The following is a 22,057-nucleotide window of genomic DNA, read 5'->3' as shown; positions in this document are numbered from 1 at the left end:
GTAGAGGAAAGGTCTGTTACATACGTGTCTGTGATCCAGAATGACTGAGGCCACTGACCTGTGTGGTTTTTTCCAGGCCTCTGCTCCCAATGGGCTGCTGAACCTACGTGTGTTATAAACACTAACCTGTGTGTTATAAAATGTTCAGTAAAGTGAATGAGTTAGCAGAAGAAATTTTCATGTATAAGCATGTGTATACATACATGTGTGTGTATGCATATATGCAAGCTGGTAAAAAAATAAATAGGATCATATATATTCAGTTTCAGAGATGATATCAATAGTGATAATAGTCCCTTATCTTTATAAGGAAGTCAAACCAATAGATACAAAGCATGAGATGAGATCTGCATTCAGTAATGCCGATAACTGTTAGGTGGCAGGATAAAGATTGTTTTCCTTGCATTTACGTTTATGACTTTTCTTCAACACTGTTTATCCTTTTTTTACAATATAAAACTTTCATTACCTATGTCCCACTGTTTCTTAAGGCTGACTTGAAAATATTGTAGTCCTCCAATGTTGAAACAGAAAATCTAGTGAGCCCACACACAAAAACACTTTCATGTGGACAGATCTGATGGATATCTGTGAGTGTACCTATGTTAACATTTTAGTGTGGATCTTCCACCCTTAAAAGCTAATCTCCTGGTCGTTGGCATTTACTGCACTTGTTCACATCAGGGAGTGGTTTTGGAACATGTAAACAGGGTTCCTTTCGCAAGAAATTAAACCAGAAGATGAACTTCAGGAATGTACCTAATGCACCTGTTGAAAGGTTGACACTGAACTAACGTGAAGTAACGTCCTACCCTCCCAAAACATGTGTAGTGCCATTGTTAGGCCCTCAGCATCAATGGTGTTACTCAGTCAATCTGCTCCTACTGTTCATTTAGGCATGGAATTATATCATGTGTTGAATAGGTTATTCCTATAGATCTATGCTTTGTGTCATGGATATTGGTGTCAAAAATGCTTGTTTAGAGCAACTACAGTCATCTATTGTTTGTTTGGGTTTTTTTTCAGAAGGGTATGGCTGTGATTTTTGTTGTTCTCCTTAATTGAGAGTTAATTTGTTACTTGCACATAACTGGACATGTATATTTAACGTTTTCTGTTTCCCTTTCCCTCTCCCTTATTTTGATTTAAATCTTCAGAACCACTAAAAGCCACGATCAGCCCACGGAAAGTAAAAAGCAGTGTTGGTAGTCAAGTGTCCTTGTCCTGCAGTGTGACGGGAACTGAGGACCAGGAGCTCTCTTGGTATCGTAATGGTGAAATCATCAACCCTGGTAACAACGTCCGGATCACTGGTGTCAATCGGGAGAACCTTATTATGGATGGAATGGCCAAGAGTGATGGTGGAGCTTACCAGTGCTTTGTGCGCAAGGACAAGATGTCTGCTCAAGACTATGTTCAGGTGGTACTAGAAGGTCAGTCACTACCTGTTTAGCGATTCTGGTCTCCATAATAATATATATGTCCTCTTTGGTGCCATCGTTGTATAGTGAGGGATTGTGGACCCTGAAAAACAGAAGAGGGTACTCATGAACTGTGAGTGGGGTTTATTGTGCCCCACTCTGAGCAAAAACTAATAGAATGAAAAAATTGATTTTAAAACAAAAATCCCTCCCAAGCAGTCCTTCCAGTCAATTTTTTTTTTTTGGTGGCGGTGGATGGTGGTGCTACTGATTATTTACATTAGCTTTTCAGCAGGACACAAGAGAAGAGGTCTCCACTCAACTCCAAAAATCTTCTGGGCATGGTTTTTCTGGTTGGGTGTATTGGCTGAAGGCTTAAAGATCATCTTAACTAACTGACACAATGTTCTGCATGATAATCAAGTGAGGAAAGTTATGAATTTCTACGAAGCCAGATCACTAATGAGGCTGTAGTGCAGTCATGGCATGGACGCTATTTTTAGAGTCTTTATAGAAAAAGAAGAGATTACCTGCCTGGATCGAGTTACCTCGGCAACCATCTCCCGTGACTAAGAAAGCCTAAAGAGCATATAGATAATCTATCATGATGTCGAGAGAGTGCAGGTTATCAGAGAGCAACAGCAGGAAAGATTTCAAAGACACTCAGGTCTCACTGGGAAAATAATGTCTGCTTTCATCTCCAAAAAAAGCCTGTCACTTGAATTAAAAAAAAAAAACAAGAGGAGGAGGGGTGGCAGAGGTACATAGTGTGCACACTCACAGATTTATTGGTCCTGTGTCAGCTTTCTTTCAGGATAAAAAGCTTTTTTTTTTGTTGCTGTTGTTTTGTTTTCTGAGGAGTGACAGTATCTAATGCAGCAAAGGAAAGGAAGAGAGTCAGAGATGAAAATAAATAAATTAGAACTCTCTCACCTAACCAATGGAACAGAAATGAAAGGGAGAGGGGAGCAGTGGAGAAAATTATGAAATCAAATAAAATCAAATGCTCTTCCAGGGATGCTAAGGTCTTTCAGCAGTCTCAGAGTGGCAATGCCTTATGTTTTTTACTATGTGGCAAGCAAGGGAATTTTGCAGCTCCGTTTTTAATTCTGTTTTGTGGGGAGTCTTGCACACATCGTGCCAGTTCCTTCACTTTCCTGCGTGACATTGCACTGAAATCGCAATGTAAGAATTGTGATTTCCAGGTGAGTAATCATGGTTCAAGCCTCCCAAACATATAGGTAATACATAGCAGAGTGTATATGAAGCAGCAGTACATAATGTGCACAAATAGTGCATCACACAGACCATGAGACTTGTCAGTTCTGTCCTGACACCCTCTGTCCTGTGTGAAACTGAAAGGAATTATCCTTAAATGGCTTCATGTACAAGGTGAGTTTTCAAGTGTCTTTGGCCCCTCTCTAGGTAATGAGGTGCCTTTTTCCTTCTGTTTCTTGCAGGCAGTAATACTTCAGGAACACTGAAGTTACTTTCCTTACTTGCCACTTAGCTCTTTAAAACCAGACAGTAGCCTGCAGCACTGTTGTCCGAACTTTGGACTGGATCGCTTCCTGTGTTTTGCATACTGCTCTTGGTGTGTGGCCTTTTGCTCCCAATTACACTGAAATTCCTTCTAGATACAGCTTTGAAAGTGTGGTTTTCAAAGGAGAACAAACATGCATTGCATGATCTCAGAAAGAACTTCCTAACTAATAGCAGAATGTCGGCACTCCTAAATGGTACCCCACTGAACTCTCTGGATAGGTGGTTATTTAATCCTGCTCCCTACTTAGAATCTCAAAGTTTCTGTCTCCATCCATTCTCTTTATTCACTTGCCTAGTAGAGGCTGAGTAAATTGTGACACAGATCATGAGAGAAAGCATTTGAATGCTCTCATTTCAGAGGAATATTTATCTGTAGCACAAAATGACCACAGAAAGAAATGGTCATCACTGCTGGTACTGGCAATCTGTATTCAGAAAAGCTTAGTTTAATACTTTTCTAAATGGGGTGTTGTGGGTCAGGAATAAACTGCATTGGCACAGCTGTGTGAAATTAGGCTATGCAAGTTATGCCTGGCTCTTGCCAGCAGGATTCGTCCTTAGCTTTCCAAGGAGCTGAAATCTACCAGGAGAAGAAAAATTCCAAATTTGTTGAGGTTTTGCTGTATGTCTTTTGTGATGAACTGTGTATGGCTTTAACACTTTTCTGCAAGAACCTGGCAGTTCATATTGCTATGCAGAGCCCTGGTCCGTGCTTTTCCTTCAGCAGAGTCAGTACCAAGTTTCTCAGAAGATGAAAAAGAAACCTGCAGTAAGCAAAGGATCATTTAAGTACTCTACTGCCAAATTTGTTTCCCTCTTTCAATAATTAGAGTTACATCCTGGAACACAGTTGTTTGCATTGCTTCTAAAAAACATCTTGGCTCATGTGATAGGCTTCACGATAGAGGGAACAAGCTTTACACCATGTAAATACTATTCTGCTTTTCTTTCCCTTGGCAGATGGAACTCCCAAAATTATTTCTGCCTTCAGTGAGAAAGTGGTGAGTCCAGGAGAGCCAGTCTCCCTTATGTGCAATGTGAAGGGGACTCCTCTGCCTACGATCACTTGGACACTGGACGAAGATCCCATTGTGAAGGACGGCAGTCATCGTATCAGCCAGATTATCACCTCTGAAGGCAACGTGGTCAGTTACCTGAATATCTCTAACACTCAGGTCCGAGATGGTGGAGTTTATCGCTGTACTGCCAACAACTCTGCTGGAGTCGTCCTGTACCAGGCTCGAATAAACGTAAGAGGTGCTTGTCAAATCAGCTCCTCAAAAAAACACACATAACTCATTGTAGTGGAGAAGAAGATTGTTGCATGTGATGAAATGAGTATTGGAATGCCAAAACCAACTTACTGTTTTTCCTCTCCTTTTCTTCCCCGCTCTCTTTTCTCACCCTGCCTCTCCAGCCCCATCTAGAAAGTGTATGGTATGGTTAAATGTTGGAAGAACCCTTTGGCTTGTGTTCTACAGTCTATTTTTCCTATACTCATCTCTATTAGTTCACGGTTTCTTTATTTTAGTCCTGCTGTGCATGGGGGTTTTTCTTTTCCTTTCCTCTTTTACTTGTCCAACATTCATTGTAATTATTCATGTATATAGTACTTTAGCTTGCATTTCTAACTCTACATGGCATAATACCCATCCTCATGGTATTATACTTTATATGTGTCAAAAAAAAGCTAACTTTGTCAGCATTCTCATGTGTAGCAGGATTCTAGCTTTATATCAGTTTTGGTATTTCACATTAATTAAATCATCCTCAGCCTTTTAATTTGTAATGCAGCAAAGATTTTATCAGGCAAGTGTTGGATAATGCAAACATATACCCCCACATAATTAGTATGTATGCTGCAGGGTGAGGAAAAAATAGAGCATATAAAGATTAGGGAAACTGCTTAAGCAGCTCTTAAAGGAAAAACTGTCAAATGCTAAGAAGTGTTGTGCAAGCTGCATCTGTAAATGTCGTTAACGTTTGTATATTCAGAAAAATTATATGCATGTTTCCTCAAGCAAATGTGCCTTTAAATTGTTTTCAAGAGTTTCTTTTTACCCTTCTAGGGCCAGCAAGCATTCGACCAATGAAGAACATCACAGCAATAGCTGGACGGGACACCTACATCCACTGTCGTGTGATTGGCTACCCGTATTACTCCATCAAGTGGTACAAGAACTCTAACCTGCTACCATTTAACCATCGCCAAGTGGCGTTTGAGAACAACGGGACACTGAAGCTTTCAGATGTGCAGAAGGAAGTAGACGAGGGGGAATATACGTGCAATGTCCTTGTTCAACCTCAGCTGTCCACCAGCCAGAGTGTGCACGTGACAGTAAAAGGTGAGGTTAACTCAGAAAACTAGAGCCAAGCTAATGGCTGTGTCATTTATAGACACGCAGAATTGCACACATAGGATTGTCTTGGCAGTTAGATAATGAGCACTTTAAAAAGTTAATCCACATTTTTGTTTATTTTAATGATGACATAGATGCTAATCAGTCACTGTGTCTTGTTCTCTCTTGAATTTTACCCACCTTCGTTCAACTAGCAAAGTATTGCTTTTTAAGTGGAAGCCTTGCAGAAGCAAGCTTTCTATGAGCAGTTTTCACTACAACAACTAAGTCAGTAGATTAATGGTTTGTCACCTAAGTTTCACTGCTGACTGTTTCTCTGCTGAATGACAAAGTTCACATTTTCATTAGACAGTAACTTTCCAGCTTTTGAAAAGTAAGATGAGAATCTTAATGTGTTTCTGCCAATAAGCAGAAACAGGAGCCAAAAGCATTAACCTTGCTTCCCTTTGTCGTGGTTTAACCCCAGCCAACAACTAAGCACCACACAGCCCCTCGATCACTCCCCACTGTGTCAGGATGGGGGAGAGAATCAGAAGAGTAAAAGTGAGAAAACTTTTGGGTTGAGATAAAGACAGTTTAATAAGTAAAGCAAAAGCTGTGCATGCAAGCAAAGCGAAGAAAACAAGGAATTCATTCACCACTTCCCGTGGGCAGGCAGGTGTTCAGCCATCTCCAGGAAAGCAGGGCTCTATCACATGTAACGGTTACTTGGGAAGACAAACGTCCCCCCCTTCATGCTTCTTCCCCCAGCTTTATATGCTGAGCATGACATCATATGGTCTGGATTATCCCTTTAGTCAGTTGGGGTCAGCTGTCCCAGCTGTTTCCCCTCCCAACTCCTTGTGCCCCCCCAGTCTCCTCGCTGGTGGGTTGAGGTGAGAAGCAGAAAAGGCCTTGACTCTGTCTAAGCATTGCTCAGCAGTAACGAAAAGCATCCCTGAACTATCAACACTGTTTTCAGCACAAATTCAAAATATAGCCTCATACTAGCTACTAACTCTATCTTGGCCAAAACCAGCACATCTCTTATTAAGTGTGCTTTTCTGAGTGTTCTTGATTCTTTGAACAGCAGCACTGTAAATAAATGTGACTTGAAATTCTAATAGGATGCTTAAAATCTATTCAAATAGTCCCAAGCAAGGATGTTCAGATGGCCCTGAAAGACTTCAGCAACAGATGAGAATAGGAATTTTTTAGCATTGTGTCCTGACTATTCTGATATTGGCAATGTTCAGACCTATTCACAAGGACACAAAAGACAGAAAACCTGATTGCAGTAGCACCTAGTTTTGAGCAATGGGGCCACTAAATAGTGTACTTCATGAGAACCTGTAGGAAGAATTGAGGTATAATTTCATTGTTCCTGAAGTTCTTAGAAACTTTTCCTGGGCTTTTGGGGGGTCAGAGCAGAGGAAGGAAGAAAGGTTGATTCCTGTATCTGTTCTCAGGTAAGATATAGAGAACAGTAAGGTAAAATGACTTTGTTACAGACATCCGATCTTTTAACTTCTTTCTGTTCTGTTTGTGTAGTCCTTTCTTGTTTTCAGTCTCAAATGATGTAATTGCTAACTATTTCAAGAGGTTAGGGGACTAGCTTTAAGCCACTAGCAATTCAGACTCTGAAAGACTTGATATCTCACACACCTGAGACCATCAGGGGCACTGGTCACATGCTGTGGCATAAAAAGCTAATGTCACCATTTCTTTTCATGTATGTGGTACCTTGCTTGATATTACAATAATATCGCAGATCTGTTGATGCAGTTTAGGAACTGAATATCAAAGTAGTAATTGTGTTGCTGCTGCACTAACAGTTCACCATGGTGAATCTGGTGGGGAATGCTGCCTCTTAAAAGATACTGCTCTTCAAATAAGTATCAAAACGAATGTAGCCAGACCAAAAAAAAAAAAATATCTATCCTTACAACTCAGGCATTTAGATCAAAACATTACTAGTCACTGAGAATGCTAGTTGGTACCACAGATGCAATACTGTTTTTTCTTCTATTAGGTTACAATTTCAAACCTGACAATTCCTCCCCCAGAAAGCAGATTGCCAGCTCTGTCAATTTTGATTGAACTGTAGCTTTTGTCAATGATTTGACTTCCTTGAAGGTGTACTGTTGTACTTCTGGATAAGTAGCCGCCAGGGCCATTGGCTGCTCAGAAATCTCAGTGACTGAATATACCTTGAATAATTTGCATAAACATGTGGCACATTTGAAGAGTGCCAGTGGGCTGAGCTGCCACTGCACCTGTGATACAGCCTCATCCTGCATATGCCCCTCAAGGCAGATGCGTCAGAGCAGTGCAAGTTGCAGCGTGAAAAGCGATCCATGGCACGTGCAAAGCAAACGTGTCAGCATAGCTCATATCTATTGATCTGGAGTTGCCAAAGTTGGCTGCAAAGTGCCCTAGCTACTTCATCGTACCCTGGCGTTGACAAGACCCTGTTATTTAAGAAAAGGTTAATAGCCTGTCCTCATAGGCTAAGCCCAAAATGTCAAAGGTGAGCTTTGTATGTCAGACCTGAACAATTCTCAAGGTTCTGCTATTGTAGCTGGAGGTCAGCATTGCCACAGTGGTTTTGTAGATGGCTATGTATTGTTTTCTTCTGTAACTACGTAATGATTTTATCTAACATATTAGTGAAGAGTCAAAAGTGGCCTGTTGCTTTAAAATATTATGTCGTGGTTTAACCCCAGCCAGCAGCTAAGCACCACGCAGCTGCTCGTTCACCTCCCCCCCACGCAGAGGAATGGGGGAGACAATCCGAAAGAAAAAGGTGAAACTCGTGGGCTGAGATAAGAACAGTTTAATAGAATGGAAAGGAAGAAACTAATAATGATAATAATAATAAAATGATAATAATAATAATAATAAAATGACAATAATAATAATAATAGGATTGGAATATACAAAACAAGTGATCCACAATGAAATTGCTTACCACTCACCAACCGATACCCAGTTAGTTCCTGAGCAGAGATCCCCCACAAGCCAACACCCCCCATTTTATATACTGGGCATGACATCACATGGTATGGAATACCCCTTTGGCCAGTTTGGGTCAGCTGTCCTGGCTGTGTCCCCTCCCAGCTTCTTGTGCCCCTCCAGCCTTCTTGCTGGCTGAGCATGAGAAGCTGAAAAATCCTTGACTTAGTCTAAACACTACCCAGCAACAACTGAAAACATCAGTGTGTTATCAACATTCTTCTCAAACTGAATCCAAGACATAACACTATACCAGCTACTAGAAAGAAAATTAACTCTATCCCAGCCAAAACCAGGACAATTATTAATGGTCGTGTTGCCTTTTTGTTTTATAGATTCCAAAGTTAATGTGATGAGTTTTCAGGCACTTATGTTTGATTCCAAGAAATACAAAATATGGCCCAGCTTGCATAACTGGAGGTTAAAAGTACTCTGAAATATGACATTGTAAGGGGAGTTTATGTCAGTGCTCAAATATCCTTATTTATAGTTCAGCTTCTCATACTGTCAGTATACTTACTTCTTCTCCAGAGAAAAAGAAGGAGAATTATTGCCCATCTTCAACATCACGGATCCTTTGGTTTGTTCTCATTTCTGCTACAAGCTTCCTGGGTGACCTCAAACCAGTCATCTGATGGGTGATTGAGAATAGGTGATACTTAATGAGCTGTTACTTGGTATTTTTTTTCCTCTGTGTTCTGTTCTGAAGTCATAATTATCAATTTCCTCATGAGCTTTTCTGAGATGATAATCTCTGTGGCATCAAAGTGTTTTAGAAACAATGTGTTCATTTTCAAAACCCACCTGGGTGATCAGGAGCGCTTTGGCAAATGGCAACAGAGGCACGGACTGAACTTCGAAGTAGCCACAAATTTTTGTATGTTCAATTTCAGAAGCCTACAGCTTGATTTTTCCAGCTCACCTGTTGTTATATAGCATTTATATGTTCAAAGCTCTGCTCCCACTGAAATGAAGTTGATTCTGAGAGTTCTTTTTCCTTCTTCAGATCAGACACGTCACCCAGCTTAGCAATCCCCTAGGAAAGACAGATTTAAGTAATTTAATTAGCATTATCTGAGAGATCTGTGGCAAAGGTGAATACAGAATTTGGCTCTACACGGCAGCATTTATCTGCATTATGCATACAACTGGCCTTTCCTGTCTGCAGCCCCCTGCCACATTTACCACCCACTTTCTAAACTCTCCAGTACATGAAGCATCCTTGTTCTGTCTTGAATGAGGACTTGCTAAAAGCAGTGTCCGAATAAAGATATGCAACAGCGTGAGCATGTAACCAAATACAAGATGGCTGCCCATTCTTTAGAGTATTTTGAGTTTTACAAACATCCAAATGAAAGCAAAATCTTGAGGACATTCTTTGGAAATCACTGTAAGATCTCAGAGAGGAGAACAGAAAGTTTCTTCACAATAACTTCAAAATGAAATCTTGGCTGCCAGAGAACCCAAGAGTGGGGCTTACAGAGCCTTGCTGTGCAGCCTCCCACCTGGCAGGCTGTCAGGAAGCCAAAAGCTTGGGAGCTGGGCACTTATGTGCTATTTAACCTAGTAGGCCAGCTACTTCTTTGCATTGCTGATCAGAAGAATCAATGAGACACCACATGAAATCAGTCGTCTCATTTTTTAGGAATAACTGGTGCCCGTGTCTGCATAGGTACCTACCCCAGAGGTCTGCAGACTCCAAATAACTCTGTCCCACAGAGATGTGGCATGCCACTCCCCCCCCCCCCCCCCCATCCCTTGCCTGTCCCCTGTCTCTGTCCCAAAATCTGGATCTTGGAAGCTAGCAGTCCCATAAGCTGACTGTTGGGAGCTGACTGGATAAGCTGGCAGGAAAATACGCAGATTTCTGCTTGGCAGACATAGCTCTGTTGGAGCCATGCCCGAGTCCTAACAGGGCTTTTTGGAAATCAAGCCATCTTGGCATTATATTTTTATATTTAGACAAATGAATTGGCCAGTTCTGAGTTCTGACAAAAAGCCATGAAAACTACCCACCCTGGAATGCATACCTAAAGGGGGGACACTACGACTGTACTTACATACTTAATTTCTGGTATTTTGTACCTGTCGACCACTTGCCTTTGCAACTGTAATAATGCTTTTTGCTTTGGCCTGTGTTAAATGCAATTTTCTTTTTAGCTTTTTTTGTAAAGTAAACCGAACCTCCTTTCCTCCCCCTCCTGCAAAGTAGAAATAGTAGTTATTAACATCCTCAGAAGTCAGTCATCGAGATTAGCCTTACTAAGGATACCTCATAGGTCCTTGCCAAGAACAGAATTATTGTTAGCAGCACCAGTTTCGCACTCTGCATTTGGCCCAGCTCTAGTGGTTTGCCAGTGGAGTTCATGTACATCTGCCAATGGCAGAGGACTATGGAAGTCAGACATCCTAAGGAGAAGAATATTCTGTAGAAGATGTAGGGGTTTGTGTTCATTACTCCTAAGTTTGACTTGTCCTCCTCAGTCTTCTCCAGCTCATTGTTGCCCAAGTCCTGGCTTTTCTGCTCTGGGTTCCAAAACCAGTCTGTCCTCCAGGTCTTTCCCATCTCAGTCTTCATTTCCTTGATACCTTGTTCTCATGACTCAAAACTAGTCTTCCCCTTCAGAGTTCCCAACCTTCCTCCCAGCCTCCAGTTACAGTCCTCTTTTTCTGCCAGTCTTCACTTTCTCCATCTCCACTGCATTTCAGTCTGTCTCCCCTTCATGTAGGTCTTTGTTCACTGTCAGTGCTGTACCTCACCCCACTGCTTCCTTGTCCCAGTCTCAAATCCCCAGCCAGCTTCCCAACTCCACTTTACCAACCTTCATCAACTCTGCAATCCCACTGCAAGCCTGCTCCCAACTTCTGACTTCCCCCCACTGCCCCTGAATCCAATTCTATAATTCCCTTTTGTTACCCTGGACACCACTTTGAGCTTCTGCTCCATCGCTTGCTGCTGCTATCTGCATGCCCAGCAGTACAGGCTGGTTCCCCACTCTGGCCCCGTGGACCCCACATCTCCTTTCTTTCTCTCTGCATTGAAATAACTTTTTTCATGCTTCCTGGACCCAGCATGCACAGCTGTACAAACACTAGAGAGACAAATCTGTCTGCTTTGATTTCTGACATCTCATGAGACTGCACCTGCCCCACATGGCTGGAACTGACTCAGCCACTGAAGGTAGTGCTAGGATGTGTTTGGTGCTGCTCGAACCCTGGGAGCTCTTAGACTTTAGTCACTGGAAAATGTCTTCTCAGGATGTGATAACTATGAGGAGTTTGTCTTATCTATTTACTTGGTTTTGCTCAGACTGCAAAATTTGTGCACCCTTGTGATGACTTTTCATAGGGACAGTAATAATGTTACCATCAGTGCCATCACCTGCCAAACTTGAAATCCATTCTGCTAACCATGGGGCAGGTGGGACTTCTCAGATTCTCACAACACCTTTTTTTTTTTTTTTTTTTTTTGCTTTTATGGTAGAATCAAAATATACTGCATCCCTATTTTTCCACCCTTCCACCTTATTCTTGGAAATGGCCAAGCAGTTGTAGCTGAAACTTTCCAGCTGAAGTGACTCAGCCTGAGGCAGACACCTGGCCTGGAAAAATACTGTCCAAACAAAAGTCAAACTGCAAGCAAATGAAAATAGTCTTATCATGAGAAGTGTTGGCAAACAAAGAAAGAGGTTATATTACCCACCCCATCTGTAAGTTTCATATTTCCATTGAAAAACAACCCTTCAAGTGGCAAGATGGTAAAATAATAATAGCAACATCTCTTCTACAGCATTTTAGTATATCTCAAAGCATTTTAAAAACAGGACTGAGTCATTATCTCAATTTTTTTTTATTATGTAATTTATAGTAATAGTTTTCTCAGCTACAGTAAAAGCCATCAGTAGTAAGTGATGATTTTCTTTTCATCAGTCTCATGGGACATACTTCTCATGTAAACAGCCTGCTGCTATTCACACTTCTCCGACAAATTAATTGAAAAAGAAGCCCCTGAGAGAGAAGGGTGCAGCATCATTAAAATAAAAAGTGTGGTGTTCAAAAGGACTGTTTCTGATCTTGTAGGCCTTATATATCTCATTGATTTCGAAGGCTTCTCATTGCCTTATAACAAAGTGATAGCACTTCACCTGTTGTGAACCGCGTAAAAGAATTGTACCAGCCTGTTTCTTTTTAGAAAACAAGCAAACCAAAGAGGGGCTATTTCTGAATAACTTCATGTTGCAACGATTTGAATAGATTCTCCTCATCTTTCCTGGGAAGTATCTAGCTTTTTCAAATATATAATATGTTATTGGTGGATTTGCATTGCAGTTCAGTTCAGGGAGGACTGGTTTAGATAGTGAAAAATATGCAGGCACAAAAGGGGAAAAAACCATCAAGGGAAAAATCTTTCAAGGGCTCTTGGTACCATGGTGCATGCTGTCATCAAACAATCTGCTAATCTGTTTATGCTTCACTCTGTGGCATGGATTATGGCAAGTGTGAATTCAGTTTCATCCATGTATCTAAGACGTAACTTCTTATCTGTCCTACTGACTGAACCTTGCCAATAATTTGAGTCAGAAAAACTTCTGGCCTTGACATCCTTCAGATACTTCTGTCATTACATCACTTTCTGCATTCTTTCACTCTCCCATGCAATATCTTTTTGGATTCCTCCAAGCTTTTTGCAGCTTCTTCAGGAAGAAATATTCAGGTCTCTCAAAGTGACTGGAGTTGTCATATGCAGGAATCACACAAGGGCCATGCAGTCGGAATGGATAAGAATGTCCAGTCATGCAAAAGATCCTGAAAAAATTCACTTAACAGTCATTCTCAGGCCACATAATGGGCATGGGGACTTGTTACAGGGAGCAAGCAGTGCCAGCAGTCTGATTTAAGGGAACATGCACTTTAACAGTGATATCGCCCATGTGAGAACCCCAGCATCTAACCCGTAGAAGTACCTGAAGAAAAGACTAAAACAGTCCGATATTCAGCATGTGAGACTTGACAGGTCTGTGTAAATTTTTTGCCATTCAACATAAACCAACTCAAGGTTAGCCTTACATTAAAGTAGCTGACTTACCTTCTTTAAAAGCTCACAAGTGTCATGTGGATACTGCAGTTAAGTGTCTTATTTTGTAGCAGTCCACTTCTAATATGCTATACTCCCAATGACTTCACCTCTGACACTGCAGAACATAGTCACCCGAAAAAGGTATATTACAGTTGTTTCATTACTATCCTAGTCTTCAAGATGAGGAATTAGTATGTATAAATATAAAACTTTTCACTTAAATCTAAAATAAAACTCACTTTTTTGTGAGGGTTTTGTGTACAGTCTTACATCTTTCAAACACAATTTAAGCTGGTGTATGGATGTGTTTATTTATGAATTATGTAAACAATATGAAATGAGCCTTAATACTTGAATAAGAGCCTCAGTTAAGGAGTTCAAGAGTATCTGTATATTATGCTTGGGTTTATCAAAAGCTAGCCCTCCTCTCTCTTACAATGAAGCTTTATTTACTTTGGTTTTGGAAGAAGGCATATTTTTGTTCTTTTTTGTATGTATTTTGTCAATTATATTTGAAATACTTTCTTATATATTTGTTAAAATTGCTTTTAAAATTTTAAGCACTTTACTGCATCAAGTTATTGTGAGCTATTAGCAGTGTGTGTGTAAGTACATATAGTAAGTACATATGGAAAGTTGAGACTGTCCATGCACATGAGAGTGCAGGTCTGGAGTATGCTGGCCTAATTTCAAATCAACGTGTATAATACAGACATAGCATGCAAAAAAAAAAAAGAGACAGTATCAACCCTGTGGAAACAGAAGGGTGATAAAAAATCAGCTGCTTAGGGATGAAGGTGAAAGGGAAACTAGTGTGAAACCAAACTGCTCACGGGAATGATTTTCAGAGCCAGAGATCATTTTGTTAAAGTCCTCTCTGATCTAAATGCAGATTTTTCGGCTCTAGTGATTTATTTGGTTTCAACTTTTCACAGTGTTACATGAGGACAAAGATCACTTTAGATCATGTAGGGAATAAACAAGGGTAATAGCTCTGGACCAGGTTCCAAAGCATAGTAAAAGTAACTGGTAAGTGCTTCTGGAAGCATAGCCTAAAAGTGAGGCTTTTTACCAGGCAGCACTTTAACAATGAAGGTAACAGCTTGTGTTAATATACTCTTGCAGCTACTGTCATGTTCAAATCAAGGAGGTTTTGTGTTTTAAAAAATAAATAGCGAATGCATCTCCTTGTTCAGGGAACTGAGCTTCCCACCATCCTAGGTTTGCAGGATGCTTTGTATGATAAGGGCATGCACTTTTCCCCTCACAATGGAGGCTGAAAGGAGGTGGTTTGATAGGTGGATGAGACATGACATAAAAGCACTCTTGGTTTCTACCTAACATTTTACATCCTCTCTTATTTTGGAGGAGCTCCCAGAACAGCATTAGGGAGCCTGTGAGATACCAGTGTTGCATTGCAGAAAGGGGAGTGGGGACTAAGGCAAAAGGCGAAGTCTCTCACGTAAGCTGCCTGGGAAATACACACCACAGCATTTGCTCTGCCACACTCAGCAACAGTTCCTGATAAAATACCACAGCTCGTTGTGGTAAGATTTTGAAGATTTTTGAATGCAGGGTTAATCTAATGAACCAGTTAATTTTCGTAACTAATGAACCTACAAGTAGAGGGAAATCTTGTGCAACAACAGAGGCATAACAGGGATTAGTTTAGTTCTTTTTTTTTTTCCAATGCATACACTTAGAAAGGCCCAAAGAATATAACGGTATTCCCTCTTTTCAAGACAGGATGCGTCATGACACAACGAGGGAGCAGGGTATAAGGCTCGGATCAGTAAATGCCATTAACAGATAGTTCGATGAATAATATGCCTTACTGATAAGGTTCAATACATACAAAAAGAAGCAGAAAAATGCAGTGCTTCAGCGACTGTGTGCAATTGCTTAGACCATCAACCACAAGGGATGGGGTTATTTAGGAGAAAAAAATCGATGCCTGAGAAAACTTACAATTGCCTAGACCGTGGCTAGGGTTTGTGCAGAGACAAAACAGTTTTGGCTTTTGCACACCCAGAGCATGAAATCTAGGGTCACACGGCTGCCTTAAGAGGCTACGTAGTTTGGTGGTTATTACTCTGCATCAGCCAATGGACCTGCATTGTGACTATTCATTGCCAAAGGTATTTTATATTGTGGGCACAGCTCCTGCAACAGTGTTGTCGCAAGAAAATCCATTAGGGAACCATTTATAATGATAAAGCAGAGGACAACTTTCCTTTTACTATGCAGAGCCACAGGAGAGAAACGTCGCGTTCACAAGGCTGCTGCAGGAGACAGGCTATCTGCAGGATACTCTGTTTTAGTGAATCGTCTCAGCAGTTTCTTCCAACATAACTCCCATGGAATGGAGGGCAAGAAATTAAGGATGTTCCTCTGCTAATGGAGAGCAGCGTGGAAGCCCTCCTTGCCCTCCTTTACAATAATCTCCCAGAGGTACAGAAGACCTTGCTAGGGCACAAAAACATAATTTAAATCTTCCTGCATTAGCACTAATGAGGCTGGCCCATGCTCCTCTTCTTAAATAGACACTTAATTCAAGCACTCATCAATAAAGCATTCCCAAGACACTGAGCTTCATTGCATAAAGCAGAGATTTTCACTCTTTTGCCCATTGTGGGTAGAGGAAGAAACATCCCTTCCATATACACAAGCACACATACACATACAACCCTCTCTCTATATAGTTAACATGTAACATCTTATATATAAAAAAGCACAATTTCACAAAAAAATCAAATACAAGCTCTGAAGTATTGTCAAACTAAAGCTACCTATAGGGAAGGAAAATACTTCAACACACCTTGAAGTATTTTAAACACATTTTAAATACATCTGTCCTACTGTAACTTCTCTCACTGGACTATTGTAGTATACATCCCTCTTATTTTTTGGTGCTGTTTGGCAATGATACAGCTTTAGTCTACAAAAAAAATAACCCACACACTGGTTAATCAAGCTTGATATTTTCATCTGTCAAGGATATATGTCAACTTTTTACTGTGGAGATAGATAGATAGATAGATATGGCAACTTTTGTATTTCAGAAGTTATTTGCCTGACTTCAGGTATGCTTTATTCTATGTTTTTAATAACTGATTTTTGTGATTGTTCCCCTCTTCAAACTAGCAGGAAGAAAATTTATCTACTATGTTAGGTCACCAGGAACTGCCTTTATGAGCCCAAACTGGTAAATACTGTAGCTGAAAAACATTCCTCAATACTTCAAAGTTATCACTAGACTATTTACTTTTTTAAAGTACTGATTTTAAATTACACACTGGTTTTAAAATAAGCTCCTTGTCAGGACTGCAAGCTGCTGCAGGTCGAATATACATTATATTTTATGAAGCAGAAATAAATGTTGGTTTCCTCTGTATCTTAAAAACCTGAGTAGAGGGAAAATGTGCTGTCTATAAATATTTTAGCCAATTTCTGAAATGCTTTGCAGGCTGCTATTTAAATTTTAGAGTTGGTAAATGCAGCCTTGCAAATCAATATTTTCTGAAAAATACTTTAATGTGACCTAATGATCTTGCTCCCTGTTTTCTACATCAGGGAGATGGAGAGAGAAGATGCACATAATAATCCTTGAGCAATATGTTGTCTGACTTTTGATATCATTTTGTCTGTAAAAGATTGGTTCAAATTTGTTACACACTCAGCAGAAAATACAGAAGCAATTTGCCACCCTGTTCTGAATTTTAGCATATCTTCCAGTAATGATGCCTGAGACTAGGAGAAGGGTTTGGGCAGAAATGTGCTAGCCAACACAGTAAGGGAGGCACTTGGCATTTAGCAGATATTTGCACTCATCAAGGGGTAAGGTTATGTCAAAACCTTTTGACAGTCTCATTCTGAAAATTTCTCATTCCCACTTGTATTATAAACTGCTTCTCAATAAATGCTAAGAGAAATTTGGCCTTTTTCTGCTGATATACAAAGAATCCAAAATATCTCATGTGAATGCATTAGCTGTGCTGAGGTAATTAGAAGAGGCAGGCAGACATTTTGCCTCACTTTGTGACATTAGGTCCCCAGGTGAAAAAGCAGTTAATTTCCAGCGCACAAAGTTCGAATAAACACAGTAATTTATACTGAGTTTCTTTTTTCTGTATGCCTGATCTACCAGATTTTCAAAACACAACAGGACAGGTTTTAGCAATTTGAGACATGGCAGTCAGGAAAAAGCATTACAGCATGTGAGAAAAATTGATTGCAGTGGCACTTCTCACAACCTCAGACAGCGAGCCGCTCTCGGAAGAAGTCAGGGAAAGCCTGTAAGGGTGAGTTGTGGTACCCTGTGCCTGATGTTACCTCTCTGTGGCAGCTGCGCACGGTCGTAACTTCTCCTCATCAAATGGCATCACGGCTATGCCAGAAACAGTGGAGTTAATATCTGATCTGTGTCAACCTCTTGCACCATTATGTGCATGTACACAAGCATTTGAACACGCCTTTGAACAACACCTTAGCCCTTCAGGGGGTTTGGTATCGCTTCCTTAGTGCTAAACTTTCTCACTCCTGATGGAGGAGCAGCCAACATACGCGATGATCAAAAGAAATGCAGTGAGCTAACATAGTAATGGTCACAAATACCTGTCCCTGCATCCCAGAAGTAGGACACTGGCAGAGGAGTAAAAATGCTGCTGGGGAAGTCAATGGGCTAGCATACATTGCAACCACTTTGAAGAGTTTTTCTGCTGCTTTTCTGCTTCAGTTCTGGGGAAAACACAGCCTTAGATTTGCTAAAGGGAGAAAGGACAAAAGAAATACAATTAGATAAAGGCACCAACTCCATTTTCTTCTGAAGCTAGCTAATATAGAGCAGTATAAATGTTCTGCTGTAGGTATCCTTCAGTCTTTCCTGTTAAAGATGTTCAAATGTACTACAGAGTATATATAAGTAATCTTTCAGGAAGAATAGGAAAATACACTCCTATATCTAAGGTACATAACCTCTAGGAACATTTTCTTTTGATAAATGAGAATTTGAGTACTGCTTGCAAAGTTGGTTTTATAGTCTTTTCAGGAGTGATTGATAGAAACCTATATTAGATCAATCCCCTGGCTGTTAGGGTGCTCCCCTGAGAAGGGGAGAAGATTTCAGTTCCTTCGTCTGGGTAGATATTTGAGTCTCAATTTACCAAATTGTTAGTAAATGTTCCAGTCACTGCCTGGAGGAAGTGAGGCACCCCCATTAATTCTTGCTTTGTTTACTGAATCCAACCTACTCTTTCCTTTGTTTTTATCAAAAATACCTGAAAACAAAAAGGGTTTTAAGAAGTGGAATTCTTCCCTAGAATAGAAAATAAGAGTGTTTCTTTCATGTTTTTTGTTTCAGTCACAGAATAATAAGTAAAAAAAAAAAAAAAAAAAGAAAAAAAAAGAAAAAGATTTGCCAAGCAAAATATGCTTAGCAGGAATTAAATGCCAGCTTGAGCGTTTATGCCTCATACTGTCCCTCTGTTTAGGCATCAGTTTTAACTTAATTTGTTGTCACAAGTACTGTATATGCCTTTCACTTCATACCTCTACCTAATCTTATTGAGAATCGTGACTTGCAACACCAAGAAATAAGTGCCAGGAGCAGTTAGAGAAGCTTACACTCCCTGTCATCATGTCCCAGAAGCAAAGCCGGAGCCTCTTCCAGGTATATTCCGTGACCCTGAGCAAGACCCTCACACCAGACCTTGAAAGCTGCTGAGCTCTTCCTGGACCATCCAGGCAGTGTCGCTGCTGAAAGACCTGGGGAGTCGCAAGCTGGCAGTGTGATTTCTTGAAGAGGTGCTCAATACTCTTGCAGGAATCTTGCAGTGGTGTCTGGTGTCTCTACAAGCCAGGGATTTCACTGTTTGTGATCTCTGCGTATGCATTGGGTAGTCAAGAAAAAAAGGTATTTGCAAAAGACGTGATTTTTTTAGCTAAACAATGCTCTATGGCTGTCAAAGGTGTTGATTTTACATATTCAGCACTGCACATCTGTTCCATTATGTTGTTTTCAGAAATGAGACTGTAACTGCAATAGCTCCCCTCTTCTCTTTTGTTTCAGTTCCGCCTTTTATTCAGCCTTTTGAGTTCCCGCGGTTCTCCATCGGGCAGCGGGTCTTCATTCCCTGTGTGGTGGTCTCCGGGGATTTGCCCATCACAATCACCTGGCAGAAGGATGGCAGGCCGATCCCAGCCAGCCTCGGGGTGACGATTGACAACATTGACTTCACCAGCTCCTTAAGGATTTCTAATCTTTCGCTGATGCACAATGGGAATTATACCTGTATAGCTAGAAATGATGCAGCAGCTGTGGAGCACCAAAGCCAATTAATCGTGAGAGGTAAGTAGATATAATTAGTCTGAAGGGCACCAATTAAGCAGAATTCATCAGTATTTTGTAATGACATCTGTTTGATGGGAAGTATAAAAAAGAGGAAAATATGGTAATTCCTCTCTTCATAACAGAGAGCACACAGAGTAATGAAGCACAGAAACTAATGGGACTTTTCTATCTGAAATTCTTGAAACCAATCGAAAACCCTGGAGTGCACAGGGTGGATGGGGCAGCCACAAGACTGACTTCCTGGAAAATTTTGTGAGGCACAAGCCTGTTCACTGGGATCAAGCCTTTGAAATGGTATCAAATTCCTCCCTGTTATTGTTTTAGTCTAATTATCCCCATTTTTTTTTTTTTTTTTTTTTTTAGATCAGTCTTTCATATGACATGTCAGTAAAAAGCAAAGCATGGATGTTGACTTCATGGGGAAATGACTCTCCCCTGTTACCATGTTGTTCTTTTCCTTATTTGTGTTTATTATGTAATTAGCATGATTCGTTTGCTCATGCTGACTTCACAACATTTTGCCTTGAAATAGATGTGAATATAGTTTCAGTAAGGAAGCATTTTATGTGGAAAAGACCTTTCAGAGAGATACCTTGCCTTCAGCAGCTTTTGCCTTTCAAGTCACACATTAGCCAAGTTACCTAGATTATGCCTTGTGATATATCTTCAAATTTACTGTACAAAACTTCAACAAAAACAAATTGCTTCCTTTTCGTTCTGGAAGTTTTTCAAAGTGTTTTAAATTTCCCCCCCTCAAGAACTCATTTGAAGCAAAATCTTCTGAACAGCTCTTCCTTTTAAGTCAAATCTTCGCAAATATTCGTCCTAGGACTGTCCTTAACAGATTATTCTCTAGTTTTCCAATTATAGAATGTGTATGCTTATGTTTTGTTATGCTAGTATTCCCAAAACTCAGTGGCAAATAGGTCCATTGCTTTTTCACTAGTTTTGATATAAATATTACTTAAATGATTTTTTTAAAAAAATCACTGCTTTTAATCTTATCTAAGTATTATTCAGTACAGATGTCTATTACTTTCCCCACTTATACAGTAATTCTTAAATGAAGTAGTCTAATTAGCTACATGCATTTAATTATTCTTTCCCATAGCTATTCTGTTAGCTTTTAACCCTATTCATCATTCTAATAATAAGAGATTTTCCTCACCTGCTCTTTTGCTGGAGAAGGGAAAGTTGACAACCTCCCATCACAACAGACAGTCCACTGTCTATGTCTGCCCTACACAGAAATGCTGCATCTAATAACAGCTGAGATCATACCTGATTTGCAGTTATACTCAGTGCTTGAAGTGATGGGAACAAATCACTGTAGCAACTCTGTACAGGTTCCTATCGGCATTTCATCAGAACAGGGATGGTAGGATGATCTAGGTAGTACCGCTGAAAACTGGCTCTCTGCAAACACTGTCTAACCTTTTTTCAGCACCAAGACCCATGAGTCTGTAACAGCTCAAGTGAGTCCATGTGTAGGGATTTCTGCTCTGTGCCTTGGAGAAGCCTTCTGGAGTCCTAGTCCTGCAACTTTTTAGGAGGTTATGACAGCTATTTCATTTCTCCCCTCTTGCTTATCTTTCTGCCCAGCTAGTGCTCTGCAGCAGCCTCCTTTAAGCCTCTCTCCTCTACTCTCTTCTCTCTCTCTGTCAATTTAAATGGTAATGTCTTAATCAGTTTTGCATATACATCTGGGATAATAGTTCTCACTCAGAAGGAAAGGGGAAAATATAATATGATGTTTGACCTGAATTTTCTGCCAAAACCCTGGACTGACCTCTTTCCCTCATATTGAACTGCTTCAGCTGTCTCGTTCCACATAGGTCAGAAGACAGGCAGCCATCACTGTTGGTCACTACTAGTCTGCATCCAATCTGACCTATACACATTTAAGTAAAGACTTGCTTTCCTGCTGTCTGTTTCTTCTCCAAGCTTTCCAATCCCTCCTCATCTTTTTGTTCATAGGTGCCCTATAACTGAAACATAATCTTTTTCTAAATCAAGTAAGTGTTTTTTCTCCAAATAAAGGGAGAAAAAATGGTGCTTTAACTCCTCTTGTTTCTAATCAACATTGTGTGATGATTTCTCAGCAGTGTGCTTCAAACTTAAATGTTGGCTTTCCTAAATGTCAGGAGATGTGTTCTGGGAATATCTGATTTATGTGAAGTTTGTGTGCTTTGATATGAGAGTACAGAGTGAATGGGAGAGCAAAGTAAAGGGAAATATGACTGTTCCCCACAAAGTTCCTTTTTCCTTATCTACACTGTCTTTGTATTAGTTTTAAAAGTAGACTTAGAAA

At 40.3% G+C, this 22,057-nt stretch overlaps 1 protein-coding gene across 3 annotated transcripts in view; it reads left to right on the top strand.

Annotated features, from left to right (window-relative positions):
• Positions 1-22,057, top strand: part of DSCAM (DS cell adhesion molecule) — a 475,910-nt gene that overhangs the window by 294,019 nt on the left and 159,834 nt on the right. For 2 of the 3 annotated variants that reach the window (XM_030020086.2, XM_030020087.1), the window contains exons 6-9: positions 1,158-1,433; positions 3,927-4,223; positions 5,036-5,311; positions 19,465-19,743. In XM_030020086.2, coding sequence (XP_029875946.1) covers positions 1,158-1,433; positions 3,927-4,223; positions 5,036-5,311; positions 19,465-19,743 — 1,128 coding nt within the window. Of the gene's footprint in view, positions 1-1,157; positions 1,434-3,926; positions 4,224-5,035; positions 5,312-19,464; positions 19,744-22,057 lie in introns of those variants that run through there. The other variant, XM_030020088.1, reaches the window with a different exon arrangement.

Source organism: Aquila chrysaetos, chromosome 7 (genome assembly GCF_900496995.4).
Source record: "Aquila chrysaetos chrysaetos chromosome 7, bAquChr1.4, whole genome shotgun sequence".
Taxonomy (NCBI): Eukaryota; Metazoa; Chordata; class Aves; order Accipitriformes; family Accipitridae; genus Aquila; species Aquila chrysaetos.
This window is presented reverse-complemented; position numbering and strand designations above follow the sequence as displayed.